This window comes from Falco rusticolus, chromosome 16, assembly GCF_015220075.1.
Source record: "Falco rusticolus isolate bFalRus1 chromosome 16, bFalRus1.pri, whole genome shotgun sequence".
NCBI classification, from domain to species: domain Eukaryota; kingdom Metazoa; phylum Chordata; class Aves; order Falconiformes; family Falconidae; genus Falco; species Falco rusticolus.
In genome coordinates this window covers 7,061,984-7,082,170 of record NC_051202.1, presented here as the reverse complement: position 1 = coordinate 7,082,170, position 20,187 = coordinate 7,061,984, and the positions used below count along the sequence as shown (strand labels likewise).

Sequence of the window (20,187 nt, the reverse complement as noted above, 5' to 3'; positions counted from 1 at the left end):
CTCTGTCCCACAGCTTCGCAGAACTGGGACCGCAAGCAACAGAGAAGAGTTTGTACGGAGCTTTTTAGCACTCTTGGGTTATACGTCACTGCTTGAGTCCTTGTATCAGAAAGGTCCAGTCTTTCATCTGTCCCACAGCTTCCAAAACAGCACGTAACATTTCAACAAGGTGATGGCCTCCTTTATTCCCTGCTCCCATCACTCTGATGTCTGTTTGTCTCTAGCCTCCTGCAACTTCCTTGCTGTTTTATTTGATGAGGCAGTTGGAGGAGCACCACCAAATACACACGTAAAAGGCAACACACACGGACACTGCCTCTGGTGGTTTTGTCTACAGACTAAAAATGCCAAACAAGCTGGAGAAAAAGTCTGCAAACAATATTCAAAAGCAGGTCTGCCGCTGTTAACGATCCCTTCCAGGAAAGCACTGAGCAGATCAGCAAGTCCTCAGGGCCATGGGCTGGGGGAGGAGAGCAGGGATGCTGTGTGCTGTCAGTCCTGTTAGTGGGCGAGACTTACTCTCTCCTTAAATTGAGAAGGGGAGCCCGCATCCGGTTTCAACTGGGAAACTGAAAAGCACACAATAGCCATAAACAAATGGCAAGGGGCCAGCCCAAAGCGGAAGCACGATCTCCCAGAAAAGAGAAGGATTAGCCACACTTTTCCCCCTCTGCCATCCCTCTAATCAAAGTACTCCGAGACCTTGAAAACATAAAGGACTTCCCCAGTATTTCATGTAGGAGGAATGAAGGGATAACCCTAGAGAAAGCTCTACTATACAGCGTAAAGCTATAGTGCAGAGGAATGGAAAATCCACTGAAGAGTGCCCCTACCTGGTATAACCTGATGATATGTGGGTGGCAAAGCATCTTCATGATCTGAACTTCTCTAAATATCTTCTTCAGGTTCTCTTCATCAAGCTGTGTCTTATCAATTATCTTTATAGCAACCTAAAAGAAAGAGAAAACAAAAGAGAGGTTATTGACCCAATTGCACATTAGGAAAAGCATTTTAAAAAACAAATACTGCACATAAAACTCCGCCGTATTGAACATGGTACAAAAGCACAATACATTGTCCCTGCCTCGGAAATCTGGGATCTCTGAGCAGCCTCCCAGACTCCAGCCAGCTTGCCATAAAGTGGGTAGGAAGAAGCTTTGTTTCCTAGGTCTCAGCATATTTTCCCTACAGAAGGTACCTCGTTAGGAGAGCAGTGTTGCAGAAGGCAGTGGGATTTTCAGGCTGTTGCCTATTACTGCAGTACAGCATGCTCACGGAGGCAGCCAATACTGTGCTGAAAAACCAGTTATTTCTGACCTCCTGGATATATTTCAGGCAAGCCCAAACATTTGTTCTGTTTGTTCAAAGGAACCTGCTTCCTAGATCTCACCACCCGGCTTCGCTCTTCAGCCTCACCACTGTCATGTTAACTTACTGCTGGATGTGCCCAAACACCGGCCCGAGAGCTGCAGCGCTGTGGCATAAGAGCAGTAAGACAGATGGAGAAGTTGCCAGCGAGCCACACAGAGGGGGACTGAAGTCTGGATGCAGGTGGAAGGGACTCTGTTGCATTATCCACACAATGTCTCACTATAACAGGGCTGATAAATATGAGCAGGGATGGAAATGGCAGGGGGGTTCAGGCTTCTATCAGTTGAGGTATTTATTTATCTATTTTAAAACCAAAGTGCTTTATAACACTACACTAGCATAGTTTAAACAAGTCTAAGTGCTTCCAGTCAGCTGCTCTCTAGTCTTGAAGACTTCCTCACTTCTCTTCCCTCCACCTTCCCCGAGAATCCCTCCCCAGCACTGGTGGCTCCCGGCTCTCTTGGGCACTGACAGCAAAGCCACCAGACTCCAAACGTGGAGATGCTTCTGTGCTAAAAAGTACCTCCCCCTCAAGTCCATGGTAAGAAAGTAATTTGTTTCATCCACACACAGTAAGGAAAGGAATCTTTTCCAGCGGAGCAGGGGCAAAAAGGCAACCGCCAGCATGATACCTTGCCAGGGCAAACAGCTGAGAGAAAAGGCTGCTCTTACTGACAGAGGAACATTTGCACTGCTTCTTCCAAATCAAATCTCAGCCTTGAGTTAATAAGCACCCTTCCTCCCCACCAAGAAACATCAGTGCGGGCGAGAAGCTACAGCGTGCCAGCCTAGTTCAAGATTTGTGAGCTGAATTAACATCCAGCAGCAGGTTTTCTCGCTTAGAGACAGTGCTCTCCCTGGGAAAAGAACCACTTTTACAAATCTTCTCCTGGTTGCTTTGCTAAACCATAATTTACAAAACTTCTGTCAAGGAAGACTGCAGAATCATGCAAAGACATGGGGAAGGGCATGCAAAGCAGCACTGCGGTAAAAAATGCTGATGATGCACAACCAGAAAGATTTGACAGAGGAGCCCAAAGCTCAATTACATAAATGCTTAGCTTGTAACAGACTCGAGCATTCACTGGGGACGAGGATGAGTGCTCCACACACAGGGGTGTGCCCTGTCCACGGACAAAAAAACCACACTGGCACACGATCCGAAACACATGTGCTTCCTAGTATCAAACCCCAAGTGCAGCACAAAACGATGCTCTAACAAGCATGGTGCTGTTTGCAGAAAAACAAACAAACAAAAAAAGGATCTTTAGGGTCTTTAAGGGAACAACCTGAAGCACATGAAAATTAAGCTTTGTATTTTATGATAAAAATCCCTGCCAGGGGAATAACTGCCCTGCATGTAAGCAGAACACAGCAGATTCCCAAAAAGGCACCAAGTACAGTAAGCTGTTTCTTTCATTTGAAACCTTTAATTCAAAGTACAGGAACGATTCCAGACTTCTAAGTCACTGAGCATGCTTCCTACATCAAGAACAGCAGCTGAAAGGCAGCCAGGTCTGGCACTCGGCACTAGGAGCTGCTGGCAGGAACAGGGCTGGAGCTGAGACACAAGGTGAAACGGCAGAATTGGACCCTGCTCCATGAGGCTGCCAGCACTAACCGGCAGTGATTAACAGGGTGACGAGCCACCGCTGTCCTGCTCTAGGCTGGCAGCATTCTGGACTGCAGCTCATCCTCTGCTGAGCAGCAGACAGGCGAGAAGCGCATCTCTCGTTAGGTACGGCTCTGCTAGATCTGCACCGCAGTTTCAAGGACAATGCTCAGGAGCGGACTGGAAAAGTTGAGAGCGCCAGAAGGTGACTGGAAAGCACTCACTACATGGTTTTCACCAAGGATTTTGTGTGCAAGAATAAGCTTTCATAAAACCTAAACCAATATATATATATAAATAAATAAATACATTAAAAATAATATATAATATTATATACATATATATATAAAGCTAAGAGAAGCTTCCTCAAAGAGTGAAGCCAAGATGTCTACCAAGAGACATGAGTCATTTTCAGGCACAAATACATAAATTAAAATCCACAGATGCAGAGTATTCCTGAGCTCCTTACTCCTTTCTCAGCTCTGTATTTCTTCGAAGGAAATCTCATTTCCCAGCTTAATTATATGGCTTGCTTTGACACTCTTGGCCAAGTTCAAGGTATGTAGAGCATCTGATTGTACACAACTTGGTCAGTAGGGCCAGAAAAAAAATGGAAGAACTGAATAGTGCTGTTCTCTCTGACGACACGGGGCAGGGAGAGCCAGGCTGCCATCTCACCTGCTTGCCCGCCCCACGCTTGTCACCTTGCTACGCTGTGGGCTTTACACGCAGTGCCCTGAACCTCCACACCCACAAGACACACAACACTGAACTGGTAGCAAAGGAACACAAACACCATCCAGAAGATGTCTTCTTGTGAAGGACCTCGTTGTGAGTTTGGCCAAACAGGTGGCCCGTGAGCAAACCTAAAGCCATCCTCAACGGTGAGGAGGAGAGACCTGGCATTTCTGAAGGGGTTTCTTCAAAATGTTTTCATTCCATTCAAACGCCTCCAGCAACTGATGTAACATAAAAGGTAAAAGTCTCTTGGAAAGGCCTGGGGAAACCACCTTGTGCTCCGGTTTCAGGAAATTCAGAGCTTCCGCACAAACGTGCAAGCGTCGAAGTAGGAAATCCCCTCCACGCTCACCGCAGAAGGGAAGGCGCAGGGAATTTCAGGGGTGGGGGGACTGCGTTCCACCTGGGCCTTTGCAGAGGTACTTTATTTGGTTTCTTTCAGAGGTTTGTTCTTTGGTCTGTTTAGGAGGATTGCTTTTTTTTCCAGAGGAAAGGAGTAGTTTAAAGGCTTTCCAGAACAGACCAAGTTGGTTTCTCCATTCCTGCATTTCCCAGCTGGCTAATATTCTCCCTTCCCTTGAAAGATGATTCAGGATTTCAACAGAAGAAAAGACTGGCTGAAGTCCTCTGGTCACACCAGCCAGACTGACTTCATCTAAAACCCGGTCACAGGGAAACAGCCACAATGGATCCAGCCCTCCTAAGCACACGCTTTCCTTCCTCTGGGCAAGTCCGCCCTGCCTAAGCCTCCCTACAAGGACAGAGCCCCTGCAACTCCACGCCCTCCTCCTCCTCCTCTGGGGTTTGCTCCATCCTCCAAGCTGTTGTTGCAGGTTATGCACGCCAGTCTGCAGGTTTTGGATGGAATTCTTCCTGCTACCAGTAACTTGCTGCTGCTGTCACAAAACCATCCCATTCCAGGACAAAGCATCAAGAAAGTACAGGCAAAGAGGCTTCCCGCTCCAGCCGAAGGGAACACTGACATTTGCGGCACCACGAGAACTCGTGCTCTGTGGCAGTACGTATGCAGGAAAAATCAGTTTCAGGTAGTCTCACGAAACACTGAAGAAAACCCACACAAACCCCAAATCATGTCCATTCCCTCATGGTTACAAATACCATGTAAGATAGAGAGAGAGCAAGACTAAACATCATTAAATAAAGCACAAATTTGGCTACAAGCAGAAGTGGAAGAAAACCATGATCTAATTTCTTAAACAATGAAAGACTACAAAAAAGGAGTCTGAAAAATTAACTGTCGTTTTATCAAAAGTTAATGAAGCTTACAGGCAGTAGGATATATGCCAAGTCTGGAGCATACATGCTGCTACCAATTAACAAAATGTTCCTTCCAATTCTAAACATTTCATTTTTTCCTTTTTGGATCCAAGTAAAACTTACACTAGTAATCTGAGGAAGAAATTATTATTTGGAAGAAACGTTAAGTTGCTAAAAACAACAGTTGGTAGAGAGAAGGTAAGGTGTTCAAACTGGCGCCTGCAAATCACTGCGGAGGTCTCGCTCTTCAGAGCCAGAAGACTTGTCCATTTTATTTCCAGATTTTTCTTCTGGTGTGCTCCAGCTGAAAACTGCTCTGGGTTTGTTTGGGTTTTTTTATTCTAAAGCCATACCAGGCAAAAGCCATGTGAGAAGTAGTGGAAATTTCAACCACAGAGGCAAAAGGCGTAGTTAGGGAACTCAAGGAGAGGTACTGAAACTCTGGAAGGCCAGAAGGGCACAAGCAGTTATTGCCAGTATCAACACCTCCCATGGCACCACGTGAGAAGTCAAGCGGGACAGAGTCTACACTTGGGCCAAACCAGCAAGCTGCTTTCACTGCACCCCAGAATGCTCACAGCTGTGGGCTCCTACCATCCCCAGCGAGCCCAGGCTGCCCGCTCTGCCCCAAGCACCGACCACGGTCTGCAGCCCAGCACACGGAGCCTTTACATCTTCCACTATCAAAAACACAGGCTTCTCCTGAACTGCCCTAAGTATAACCAGAAACAAAATTCTAAGCTCCTATTTTGCCCTGAGAGACCAGATTTTAAAATCTGGTAGCCACCAGACCTGGAAGATCATACCAAGGGCGAAGAGTCTCCTAAAGGAGGCACAAGTCTTGGTACGGGAGAAAATACCTACCTGCAGGAATTAAAATTTATATGGACATCCTGTTTATCAGCTGAGCACGGCTAACAGTCATACGGACCTCCCTGAATCAATACTGCCCTGCCGACAAGAAGGGAAATAAACTACCGGGTATCCGAGTGGACAGGCAGGAGAAGAATGGGGGTGGCACAGGGGCAGGGAGAGGACAGCCACTGTGCTCTTAACTGCTCCAACTTCTTGGGAAGTGTGTAAGTGAGGGAAATAGGTAGAACACCACCGTCTGTTTTCAGTGGAAAGAAGCCATGAAATGGTGAATGTTTCCTTTTTCTTCTGTGCAGTGAACAAAGGAAAAAACTAAAGACCCTGTCCTGGGATAACATCTATTACTTCATGCCACACATGCACCTAGATCTAATTATAACTATAATTAAACTATAATTAAAATTTCCTGCATGGGTGATCATTCCATAAAGAAACCACCTTTTCCATTTCAGTTCAGTTGTTTCTATAGTGGCATAACTTAAAATAAGGAAAAAACCCACTTCTTTTGGAATGTGGCCATGTGATCAGTCTAATCAGTAATCGTTATAACAGCATAATTATGCCAGTAAGTGTTCCCATAAGTCAGCAATTGATCTTCTCAATGTAATGAGAGCCAACAGATGGCACCAAACAAATTGACTGCATTGAAAAAACCTGACATGTTTATTTAGGAGAATTTCCTAGAATTGTTCCGAGGAGTCCTCCTACTCCAAATTCCTCCTGGAAAACCCTCAATAAACACTGACTGGATGTATTCTGCTGCAGGGGAGCCTGTCCATGCAACTTGGTTCCCATGTTACTCTGTGAGGGCACTTGGCAGAGTACAACTGAATGAAAAGCTGTCCCCGGTACGGGTCTTGGGACTCATGAATGAGTAAGCCTGGAGAAGGCCAGCCGAAATGCAAGGGCAGGCACCTGAACTCCTGCATTTGCAAGTTACACCAGCTAAGAAGCCCTCTCCTTTCCATTCAGTAGAGCTACAGTCTTACTGGGTTGACAGCGTGAGCCGTCAGAGGGGCTGACAGAGAAGAACTTCTCTTTCCAGCTGCTCCTGCCTGCCAGAAACGCTTGGGAAGCACGGGAACATAGCCTGTTTGGATTAAGCAGCTGCTGGAGGGGTAAAAGTCTCTCCTGTAAGCAGATACCAATGCTGCCCAGGACCTTCAGGAGAACTCAAGTAGCGGAGACTGGAAATTAAGACAGGGACAGGGGGAGAGAATAAAAGAAGAAAAAAAAAAAAGCAAAAGTAGCGGATGCAAACTGCATGGCAGCCCAGCCCAGCGCTGGCAGCACAACACACCTCAGGAAGCCTCCAGGCTACAGTCATATTTAGATGTTAAATACAGCATCCCCCATAGCTTCTCTGCGCTGCAAGCGGGATGGCGAGCATCAAGTTGCTGCAATGCACTACCAAGGGGCTGAAGCTCTACCGTTTACTCTTCCCAGCTGACCTGCACCACGCAACGCACTCTGGTGTCATCCCTTACCTTATGCCGCGGATCAAAGTCCACCTTTGCCTTCTTCCCCACATTAGAACTGTCTAGTCAGAAGGAGCTCTGCAGACCAGACAGCAACAAGTATATACAGAAGATGATATGCATATTGGGTGCATGTAGAGGCATTTAAATGGCATATGGACACACAGCTGTGATAAAAACAAAACCTGAACTCTAGGCTACTGTAGGTCACGTCCCTTTTTGGGAGCTCAGCTTGATAGATGTCACTCTACGGCAACGCCATGCTGCCGTATGGACAGTCGGATGGCAGAGGCACATGTTTTTCAAGGCAAGCTGTCATCACAAGTCTGCTTGTGCGCTTAGGGTCACTAAAAGTGATCTCTCCGGATGCAAATAGGCAATTTGTACAATTTTTAGTCAAAAGAAAACGCTTGACATAGAAGATGCACTCTAACTGACATTCTAGATACCCAGACAATAGCTTGTTACCGAACCGGCGAGACTTCTCTTGACAAGCTCACAGGCAAAACAGAGGCATCTCCTCCTCGGAATTAACTAACTAGCAGAATCCACCTAACTAAAAGCGATGCAGCAGAAAAAATGAGGCCATTCTGCAGCAAAATCAGTGGCTTTTGGAGGTGGCATGAACGCAAATATTGGCAGCAAGTGAAAGCAGGAAACTGTGGACCAAGACGCATATAGAAAAAGTCGCATTTGCTCAGGAAGGAAGTTATCACCTTGTCCACATCCCTCTTCAGAATCAATGCAGTGACTTGTGCCTTGCACAAGGTGAAGAAAATACTGATGGAGTTTTGAGAAAAGTCAATACGTCCAAATCCTCTTGGTCTGCTGCAACATTAATACCCTGCTTGTGCGAGCGCTGTACTCGGCTATGACCTTTCCTTGTCCCCAGGGGAACAGAACTGGCATTTCAATGACAGAAGCACAAAACCCACATTCACATCTACAGCTCAGCATACCAGCTAAACCCAGTTAAGAAAATCTCACCATTTCAGTGCATGGACAACAGCCTACAAATGTGGTTGGAACAGTTGCAGCCAGAGGAAGCTCATCTACAACATCCTCCCAGAGGCCAGCCTTTACCCATGCTGACAACAGAAACACCAATTCCTCATTTTCCAGTCTCATACTAACGCTACACTAGCAGCTGCAGCTTCTCTTTTCAAAAAGAAACTATCAAACACATACAAGAGGTGAATGCCCCTGCCGTAAACAGAGTGCTTCACAGCACACAGCTTCAGCGTCAAAGGGCAACTTAATCCTAAATGCAAATTCTTTCTTTTTCTATTCAGAAAGGTGCAAGGGATGGCAGGTATGCTCTTGTGCATTCGGCCTCAGCAGGTGAGAAAGGATGTTCTGCAGGCAACAAGCAAGCCTGATCACATTGCTAAAACTGGCTTCCAGGAACTGTATTCTCCTCAGCTTGTCACAGTTACCTTGCATCACAGCAACAGCGCGGCTCTGCAGAGCTTCTCCTAATTATTTCATCACCTGAGGTAACAGCAAGAAACAATAGAGAGAATTCAAGTTACCTTCACTGGCTGCCAAACATCCTAACAAACTACATCACAGGCTTGCTGAACAGCATTAAGTGCGTTAAGATTGCAGAGAAAGGTAAGGGAAACATAACTGGAGATGCCAATTAGATAAACAAACCATTTCAGCACATGAAGAACCTCCTTCTGCAAGTCAGAGGTGCTGCAAGTGCAGGTTCTTTGGCTTGCAGCAGGGACACACCATGAAGTGTCACCTCAGACCACAAACACAAGACTTGGGAAGAGACAGCGCAGAGGAACAGGCTGCAGTACCTTGCACAGAACTGTGTCTGCTGCTGCTGTGCTGCGCAAAGCATGTCTAGGTGGTACAGTGTTACCACATAATACTGCAAAACCTGATGGCTGCTCAGTAAGTCACCTGGGCTGCAGGCTGACCAGACCTTCAGCGGACCAAACTGTGACCAAGGAGGTCAGCCATCCACAGCTTAAGCACAGGAATCCCTCAAGCTACACCACATCCTCCTCCAGTCCTTATCCTCCTGAAAGGCAAAACTTCCAGAACCTTTCCTAGGTTCTGGTCAGGTGCTGAATCCCTGGGTCCCAGCCACTACCACTTTTTCTTCCTCAGCTCCAGCAATAAACTGCACTGGATTGAGCTGAAGGCAGAGCAAGCATTCACGAACCAGAGTGTAGCTAGCCACACCTAACGAATTCAAACAAAAGGATGGGGTATTCACACAATTCCTGCCTCTTCTCAGTTCCAGGTTTACATTGTACTGTGTTTTGCATTACAAGTGACCTCTCCAACTTTTCATTTAGCACTCTGTTACAAGAGGAGAAAAACCCTCCAGCTCCATGGCTTCAGCTGACATTTGTGCCAGTAATTTGTTTTTAGTTCAGAAGCCTTATAAAATTACTATAATGCTTAACAGATGCAAGCCTAAGAACTTCACAGGAGTCCGAACCATGAATTAGAGGTGGTATGGAAAATTATTTATTTATCCTAGTCGAGGAAAAAAAGCAAACCACACTCACAAATGCCAGCCTACAGTGATGGCCTGTACTACTACACTTAAATATATCCATCCACAGACAGCAGACACAAAAAACTGCATGCGGGGCTAACTGATTTAATTGAACTCCTTCACACCTTGACTATAAACACACGATCTCTAACAACTGGTATTAAAAGTTAGCCTAAGCCTAAGGGAAAAAAGCCCAGGTAAAAGCCAGGTAAAGGCCCCCCTCCCCACCAACGCTGGGTCCCCCAGCACAGCTCCTCCTTGACTTCTTTATGCCTTCTTTCCATCACAGGATCTTTGATCTAACGAGAGTCTTTCTATGGCAGAGATTGAGATCTCCCAAACCAGTGCAAGCTGTAATTGGTTCACAAAACTCAAGCTGCAAATTGGGCCACTATCTAGCCAAATCTAACCTGAGGTGCAGGTGTAAAAACACATCATGCAGGCTTTTAATGGGAAAGCAGCTTTTGCTTGTAGCGTTAGCAGTGGCCCCACAGTAATTACAGGGGGATCTACTCAGGCAATGCAAGTACTGTGTGGGTTTGCTGGAGTGAAAGGAATGAAAATTCAGCAATGAACACTGCTGTGGTTCAGCCGACGATCTGCTGACAGTCTGCAGCACTACCTCCATGGGTTCTATGCAAATTAAAAGCAATCTTGGCACTTACAACACAAAGACTGCACTTGCTAATTAAAACCGGTTTTTGAATGAGCTTAGTTAAACCAGTGCAGAACCTTACGGAGGTACATTTAAATTGATGTAATCTGGTTAACTAGTCAAATGTGATGTGAAAAAGCAGATCTTGGTCACGTAAGCTTGACTATTCTGTAGAGGAGGCTCAGATCCAGTCACTCTGGCCAGCAGATGTGAGCGCGGCATTTTAGCTTAGGCCTGACCAGACTCACTTGTGCTACAGCTTTGGCCTCCCAGCAACATGCACAGGAGAAAAGCCAAGAGGTGAATCAAAATCTGGGAGGACACTTGCTCACCTTGGGCCCCTTCCAATACAGGTTACTCTCCATCTTGGGGCACCACATTCAAACTGTGTTCTTAGTCACTCTCGACCCATAAAGTAACTAAGCAGCTGAACCTTTGTCCAAAAGCACAGAAGCAGCAGGGCTGAGCCCTGTATGTGCAATGCTGGCCATCAGGACGTGGCACCGATCTCGTTTTAAATCAAGGGGAATGGAGGAAAGGTCTGGGGAAATGAGGTGACAACAGAGGATATTCCTGCCTTTACCTGCTGTGTTTCCCACATAGGTAGGGCAGCACATACCACACTGCTGTAGGAAAGGGAGCACAAAGCAGCTTGTATGTGCTTGGCTCTGCACTTTGGCAGCAACGTAAAGCGCTGAGCATCCAAAGCGGAGAGGGACAGGACAGGCAGAGCTGCCATGACACCAGGGGCAGGGTCCTGCGGCAGGCCGGGTTGCCCAGACAGCACCGGCAAGAAGAGGAGGAAAAGCCACTGCCGAGAAGAAAGTCAAAACGCCCTTCACAAGCGGAGCTCAATGCCATGCCCCAGCACACGGTCACCATGGGCAGTTTAATCAGAAAAGACATCGACATCCAACACTGCTGCTGTTGTTCCAGGTTTCTTCCGAAAACTGCGTTTGTGACTCTGCCAAAGTGTTTTGCGTTGTCACTTGTATTCAGTGTAAAGTCTCTAGAAGACTCAAATGTACGTTAGATTCCCCCCCACCCCCCAATATTTCACACCTTCTAACAACTTAAAGAAATACTGGTGGTGCATTACAGCTCAGCACACGGCAGGTTTCCACGGACCCCTACAAAATGCCTGACTGTAACAAGGTGAGACCAAAACCGCCCATTAACTACAGAGGGCATTTATGCTCCAGGTTTACCACAGTCCTTTATGTGCAAAGACAGGAGAGGGGAGGAGACTGCAGTGAATTCTTTTACAGTATCAGCCTGACACATGTGCAACACCCCCAGCGATATCCAACCTAATGCAGCAGGGCCGTAACAGTATCGGGAGAGTCGGATCACTTCTGAGAAAAGCTGTTACTAAGTGCTGGGGTCTCCCTGACCTGCAGGAATTACACCCAGAATGATACCAGCTGGCACTGGGCTGAAGACATGACTTCCACTCAGTGCTGGTACAGGTTTGTTTTTTTTTTCAAATGTGGAGTTATTTAATTTGTCCCTACCTCACAACCTCTCTCAAAAGCCCAGTGAAGGAATAAGAAAATAAAACCCATGTGGAAAAGTGCATTGGATCACCTACGACTAAAGCCATCAGCTTTTTCTTTTGCATACTTCCAGATGGGAACACCTTCTTCCACGGTCACTCCTGCCCTTCCCTCCAGCCCCCTGCTCCCACCCCTCTCGCAGCCCGCTCCAGCTGGGGGTGAGGACAGAGCCCAGCACCCAGCAGCACAGCCAGCTGGTCCGCTTCCAGCCCGCCCTGCAGCCTGAGCATTCAATCAAAGGAAGAGTCAGTTTACCAACACCTTTAATACCCATTCGTCAATATTACGACAGGAGAGTTAGTTGTACATCGCAACTGACCACCATTCAGACATTTGACTCCTAACATCTCCCGAGACTGCCATTTTAAGATTTAGAGTGGCTGTCAAAGAGCCAGTGCTGCTAAAGCTAAAAAGCCCATCAGTACCCAGCTGGTGCAGCTTTATTAACAAACATCACACTGAAGCGAGAGCATCTTGCAAAAGCCCAAGCGCAAACTCTTAAGTTGCAACTGATTTATTGTTACATTGGCCAGAACCAAGTGACAGCTGAAGCAGCAAGCACACCAACTAATATATCTAGCTTATTTCAGCAGTCAAGAACTGCTTGCAAGATCACCTGTACTCCGACAAGCCTGTTTCTTACACTGCTAATGCTCTTGCCTGCAGCCAGCAATGCTGGAGTAAATCATACTAGGCTGTTACTCACTGGCGCTGCGTTAGAGCAACACTAGACTCTTGGACTGAGTTGCTTAGCAGCAGAGTTTTGGAAATGTAGTCGCATGCAGGAAGAAATCTGTCACAGCAGGCTACGCATCAAGAATGCTGTACAGCAGCGGCCACGGGTCCGCCTGCTGCGAAACTAAGCTGTACTTGCTGCAACACAGAGACCTCGTTTGAGAGCAGATGGGGAAAGATACACAGTCTACCTTCCAGGTTTTTAGGGAAAGATCCTCTCAAACATAAATGGAAAGTCTTTAAAAAACTGCTAGGACATTAAAGCGAGCAGGTTTTAAACGCATTATTAAAAGTTCTCCTGGATTGTCATTTTGCTCTAATGCAATCATGACCTAAAAACGCCAAGGAAAAATAGTACATTTTGGATACAGAGACTCAGGCCTGAATGCAGGTGGACTGGATCATTGAAAAACAATAGCTCAGACGTAAGGAAAGTCAGTAGATGGTGTGTGTAAGGTGTTAAGAAACATACTACCCTTTTGGGTTTGACTTTTTTAAGCATCGCTTACAATGCAAAGATCACTTCTCGGATCAAGAGGTCTCCAGTGCGAAGAGGGACTGTCTTAAACTCACTCATGTCAGAAACACGTACTGAGCAGCCAGCACTGGTGCACTGCAACAGGTCTCTCAGCAAGTAAAGAGTAGCTGGCTACTTTTTTAGTGACAAAAGCATCTCTGGGTTGGCTCACCAGTCTTCCACATAGCACAAGAAATCCTACTGCCGTAAGCTGCAGTCAGAAAAAATAACTGGCACTGTACCAGGACATGCAGCAGAGCCACAGGGAGCCTTTGCACCAGCTTCCAATTTATTTCCTGAGGCTCCTGAAGGGTTAAAGCAGAGAACTTCTGGAAGATATTAAGCACTGATGTCTTGGCTTCCCTTCTGCAAACAGCAACAACCTCCAGAGGAATCTGTCATCCCATATAACAATCCCTTTCACTCAACCTCAGCGGCCCGTTGCCTTTGCCTTGCCACAGCCTAAGCAGCGGTGGCTCCATGCTAAGCCATTACACTGAATTATGCCCGCATTCCAGGGAGGAGGCCAGGTTCTGCAGCAATGCCAGCATACACAATATTTTTAATATGTAGTTATATTATATGCAGTTATATTCAGAAGCGTAATAGCTCCTGGTTAAAAAAGAAGACTGTAAGAACATTAAATATCACATGGGATCACAACAGTATCAGAGAAAATCTAAAGTGGCAGATAAGATGGAACAAATCACTATTCCACTTCATATGCCATCAAGTCCATTTGGGAATATGGTATTCCGGGCTCTGAGGAAAAAAAAAAAAAAAAAAAAAAAAAGCAAACTTGCAGAGATATTTTCCTAAGCCTGTAAGCGTTAGGTCTTCTCTACACCAAAGTAAATCTACTTGGGTATTCAAAATAAACCAACAGCAACAGCCAACGCTACAGCACACGCTTGCAGAAAAGGGAGTTATGCTGTAATATTGCTACAACTCAGTGACTGCCAAACACTAAACTCTTGTACTCAGGGTACGCCCCAGGGAATCACGAGCACTTCTCCACGGGTCTGCAGCTAGCGCTGCTCCCATGATGCCAGCGAGAATGCCCAATGCTCTACACTGAGGAATTGGCACCTAGTGGTTGCCAACCTCTTCCACAAGTACAAATATCCACATGTCACCATTTACAAAGGCGGCTAAACAACCAGAAACACAATGAAATCAGAGCTATGAAAAGCCACGAAAACAAATCTCACCCGACAGGCACAGTCCCGAGGCAGATGTGAGCGCTCGGCACATCAAGGTTTTGCCTACGACCCACAGAAGTTAATGATTTCAGATGCACACAGTGTTCCCGTGTGCATCAACAACCTGCTGTTAGCAGGGGCTGTACCTGCAACGGAGCTGTGACCGAAGGCAATGGCAGTGCAGCCTGGCTGCTCAGAGCGGGGCTGCCCAGCTGCAGGGCTGACACCGAACCCATCCCTCAGCACTCCAACGCGATACGGGATATGGAAAGGTACTGCCAGGGGAAGAGCTCCCTCCCCATTCAGTTTCTCTGTGTAGGTAAACACTGCTCCCTCACCCAGTACATTTAAGGTCACAATTGGAAGGCGATAGTATCGTCTTAATTACTGGATTATTTTTAAAGGTGCCAAATGCATCAGCACCACGGGGTCTGGAGTTTACTGACCAGGAAGGGACCAAGATTTTGACAGGAAAGTGAAGGATAAAGTGAATAGCCAGATCTAGATGATGTTTTCAGAATTTTTTAGGCATCACGTTTCCAGCAAGAGCCTTTGTACAGTTTGCCATGATTAGATGGCAGTTTCTATGGGAACAAATAAGCAGTGGCTCCGTCACAAGATGTCTTGTAAATGGCACTTTCTTACAGCTTAGCATGAAACGCACCATCCACTCCGTACATCAGGAGACGTAGGGTCCCAGGCTCCTCAGCATGATCACGTTTTAAGTGCTGAGGGCAGGGTACATATGCATTTATGATGAACGTCCACTGCTTTTCAAGACCGTACTAGCAGATGGGATTAATATATTCGCAGCAGCAGCCAACCCATTTGACACCTGCTTTAATTTCAGTATCTTCTCCTGCCCATATAAATGCTCATCTGGGAGCGGTCCTTTCCTTTGTGAAAAATGCAGGCAGTAGTGGAGTGCTAGTGCCACAGCTGGACTAGCACAGACCAGCCAAGAGAAGCTGCCCACCTCTGGGAACAGTACAGCAATTTGAAGACAAAAATCACCATGAAGGCTAAGCATTTCTTACCTTCTATGCCAGTCGTTAGATCTCATTTTTTTCTCCGGACCACTCCCCCTCTTCCCCAAAAAATGTCCCCAAACAGCTACAGGCTGACTGTTCACAATGACGAAGCATCTGAGCCAATTAAAACCTGAGTCTCAGAAAAATGTCTCATGTCGCAGTGCAGCCTCGCAAAGATGATCCAGATCAGGTTATTATGAGTTTCAGAATTATGACAGATAAGCCCAAAGCATTTTCACTATCAAGCCAATGTCATCGTTACGCTCAAAGGAGTCCAGTATTTGTGTGCACATAAGGCACCGATACATACGGTATCAAATAATGAACGCTGGTTTCAGCTCTCCAGGCGGTGCCAGACCTGCACACCTCCAGAGGGGAGACCCAAGCAACAGCAAACATTCGCTCACGCAAAGTGAGTCTGGGCATCGGGCCTGCAGCCAGCAGCGAGGGGTGGAGAACCACAGCATCTCTGCTGCAGATTCACTTACTAGTCAGTTCAACAAGTGCCTGCTTGGAAAGGCTGTACTTTACCTCTCAAAGACTCCTCCATCAATAACGGTATTTGTCACATGCCTGCAAAACCTAGTAACTTCAGTCGGCATTTGGCTCCAAAAAGAAGAGAAATGATCAAACCAGTGACACACAACTTTTTAGCCCTAAGCATGAGAATTTTCATCAGTCACAAGACTACAGCAGAAAGCTATTCTCTTAAAGCCACTGCCTCTATTTACTACCTCTACCCCTTAAGTTAATTAAGAATCCCCCAATCAGTTGATTTAGGGAGGGTTAACGTCATTGTCAGCGAGACCGGTTCCATGTTCCCCTGAGCCTGAAAACAACCGTGGTTGCCTCCATCCCCCCTGATGACACAAAAGAACATTTTTCAGACTCAGCAAAGGTTCCAGAGTATCACCACCCCTCACTCCAAAACTGTTATGAAATGAAGTGGAAATTTTTAGGAAGAGAAGCCAAAAGTGAAACTGTAAGGAATGCAGCCTTCAACACATTAACCCTCAACAACCAAGATAAAGAGATCCAAGCACTGGATAGCCCTTTCCTCGCCCGAGTCTAGCATGCGTTTTGCGGCAGAAGCAAGCTAAATTGTGCCAGTGTTAGTATACAAATTTCAGGAGAGCTGCCTTGCCCATGCCCCCAACCCATCCATTTCTCATTATTTGCACTGACTCAGAAAGACATTTACTAGACATGTTAAAACTACTGACCTTAAAACCTCAATCCGGTCACAGCAGCATCTCTGCCAGAAAGGAGCAGGCAGCGCAGAGGTACAGCTGTCCACAAACCAGCAGAGCCGGGGAACCGCCTGGCTGAGATCTTGCTCCACCACTCATCCTGCCCTGCAAGGAACATCCTTGGGACACTGCTGAAAACACGAGCCTCTACGGCCGCAGCAGGAATGGCAAAGTCAAGGCTCAACTGGTCTGACACTGGCAACCTACTGATCTTCTCTGGACTCCTCCAAACCCCATGATAGGGGGGGAGACCCACTGGCTGCCTCCACCCTTCTGCTTTCAGCAAACTTTATAAAAAGGAAGATGTGAAGTTGGCAACTTATGTTCGATCTAAAGTTTTGTTTAAAATAAACCAATGTTCTGCAGCGGTACTTCCACCAAAGACTGAGGGGGGGATACCAAAATAGAGTCAGAAATTTCATTACTGAAGTTGAGAAGCTCATAGCTGGCTGAAGACAAAAACATCCTTGCAGCTATTTCCACTAAGAGCCACCAGTGATGTTAGAACACAGTACGTGCCTCTTGTAGCTTTAGGAAGCTTGCTTCTCCCCCCAGAAAAATGCAACTGTTAGATTTGTTTCATAGCAAAGCAAGCTCGACAGAAGATCCTTCCACAGCAGTAACTGCGCAGACCAACTTCTTAAAAAAATCACCTTTCACTCTGGTGTAGAACTGAATTACAACACTAGAGAAGCCTACAAGCCACTTCCAATAAGAATATCTGTTTTCCCTTATCACTAGAAATGACTTAAACCCACAGATAACACACTCGGGAGTTGAAAGCCTGCTTCAAAGCCAAAGCATGATACAGCAACGGCCTCTCAGGGAAGCATGGTACAGCGTGGTCCGAGCAAAAGGGCACCCAGATGGACACCTGCTGTGCAACAGGGGAAGACTGCTGAAGCCACCCGGGGAAACTGGCTCGCATGTGGGTCAGCGTGCTTCTACCTGTGCCCAGTGTTGATTGCTACTTCATTGCAGAGGAAGGAGCGTTGGAGATGACGGGCTCTGCTGCAAATCTCCCATCCTCAAGGACCCCAAGGTCCTCCAACACACAATACCTCTTCACACTGCTCACGCAACAAGCGAGAGCCCTTAAGATGCACATTTTCCCTTTCTTGAGGTGAAGACGAGGGGTGCTCCCAGCAGCTCGACAAGCAAAGGAGATAAGTCTTTGTCTGCAATGAGGAAAGAGCCCTGATCAAGGGGTATCGTAAGGGGCAGAGCGGAGATTGTACTTCCAGCTGTACTGGCAAAGCGGGGACAACATCATCACCCACAGACTTTTAAGAGAACCAGACCATCACAGCAACCAGGCAGTCAGATCTCATGCTCATGATTCCCCTTTTTGCGTAAGCTGAAGCACAACACAGCTCCTCAGAGGAGTTAATTCAGGCGAAGGACAGGACAATTCCAGGGCTTCATACTATAAACACCCAAACAACCCACTGCTTTCCAAACATCGCACATTGCCATTAAACCCCAGGTTGGTGACATAATGTGGCAAAGGGCCAAAACCAACCAAACAAAAAAATTGTAAAAATTCACAAATAGCAATGGGTGTCACGGTCTTAGCAGTGCTGCTCCATCTACGCCAGTTCAACATGTTACTCTATTCCAACCCGCTTCAGCTGGCAAAGCGAGAGACTGGCACCAACCAAGGGCCCCGGCAGCCCGGAGTGTTTTGGGGGCAGGGGTCTGCCCTCAGCACCAACGCAGTCCTCACATGCGTGGCAAGTAACCACCACTGCACCCCAGCTCTAAAACTTAAAGCAAGGGACAATGGAGTATTTCTGGAGCACGGAGACACTGCTGTTTTGAAAGCAGACTTCAGCGCTGTAGCACTGAAATTCTAATTGTGGCTGCTGCCTTGCCACCGTAAATCCTATTCTGAGGGAGTAAGACAGCAGCCAATACATGAGCGTAGGCATTGCACAACTGGGCTTCTACAAGCACTTGGTGTGAAGAATAATGTTCTTAAAAGATTTAATTTCTAGGGAATGTTTAAATGCTGAAGAGTAAACATTGAGTCAGAGACATGCACTAAATACAGGTAAATGCAGCAGGGGCACGTGGAAGCAAAGCCGCAGCCTGGAATTCACTCAATGCCTCTCCTTGTACATGTGAAATTCAGGGCCCGACAGAGGACAAAGCCTCTTTTATATGCGGAGAAACTGCAAGAAAACAAAAACCAAACAAATAAAGCCAATCTACAGATCCGTTTAGGGGTTTTAAAACAAGTCCGCAATACACAACCTCACATATCTGAATTTTGAGTATTTGAGCTTTTTTGTACAGATGAAGCGCAGTGGTCAGAGAGCAAGTACTTACAACTCAAGGAATTACTGGGTGTAGCTGCAACACAGAAGAAAAGATGGGTTGATGATCATTGCAAATGTCTAGGAAACTCCTGTGCATCTTTGGGGAGGTGACTCAGTACACCAGTTTCTCTGTACAGTAAGGATTGCTCCCTTCCACGCACGTGTGTGACAATCTTAAAATACAACCATCTTCCCATTTCACACTATTTCCCATTTCTTACAACAGACAGGTCAGGAGCAACTGCACCAGGAAACTGACAACACATTCTGATTTTTTTCTTTCAGTAGACTGAAAATATTTACTTTCACAGGAACAAACTGATGCAGCTGTTGAAGTATTTTACTTACCCTAGAACTTACAGTACAGCAAGATGCACATAAAAGCAAAAGAACTATATATTCAGGTAAGTCTCCAGTTCAAACAGCTACAAAGCAGAGGCGTGTGTATTTACTACATACTCTTGTTGTCCGTACACCATGTAGGTACCAGGCTTTTTCTGCTACCAAAGTACCCTTCCTGAAGCAGACCACCAGGAGATGATGCTCTGTTTGACGGTACCCGGTGCTGACCGGAGGCACCAAGCTCCCTCTGCAGCACACATCCTAGCACGTCACAGCATCTGTTAGCACCCCTACACAGCTGAACTGCTATTTCAAAACAAACTCAACAAGCTGTGACAAAAGCAGAAGGCACAGCTAGAAGCTCATGCAGCTTCTGCAACTCCAGAAACACAGACAAAGCGGGTTAGATCAGCACATCCACCCAGACAGGGCTTTCCCGATCGACTCCCGGACTGGCTACCTCAGGCTGCCTGCAGGCGCAATGCCCTCTCTTCGTGTCCCACCACAGTCCAAGCCACTCGCAGCCAAGGGATTTTTTGCCTCCTCAGAAGGGAAAGGGGACCACAGATAGCGCTCTGCAAACTTGGCAAACCATGTGGGAACTGATACAGCCAGGGTGGGCAAACTGGAGCCAGGAGAACAGTTTTGGCTCCTAAACTAGAAGCCTGAAAAATTGGAAGTGGCACTCCATTTGTTTAAATTACCTT

At 46.6% G+C, this 20,187-nt stretch overlaps 1 protein-coding gene across 5 annotated transcripts in view; it reads right to left on the bottom strand.

Moving 5' to 3' along the window:
• SIK3 (SIK family kinase 3) overlaps positions 1-20,187 on the bottom strand; it is a 91,742-nt gene that overhangs the window by 41,715 nt on the left and 29,840 nt on the right. For 4 of the 5 annotated variants that reach the window (XM_037409956.1, XM_037409958.1, XM_037409957.1 and 1 more), the window contains exon 2: positions 834-950. In XM_037409956.1, the coding sequence (XP_037265853.1) occupies positions 834-875 (42 nt within the window). In that variant the 5' untranslated portion in view covers positions 876-950. Of the gene's footprint in view, positions 1-519; positions 542-833; positions 951-20,187 lie in introns of those variants that run through there. The other variant, XM_037409960.1, reaches the window with a different exon arrangement.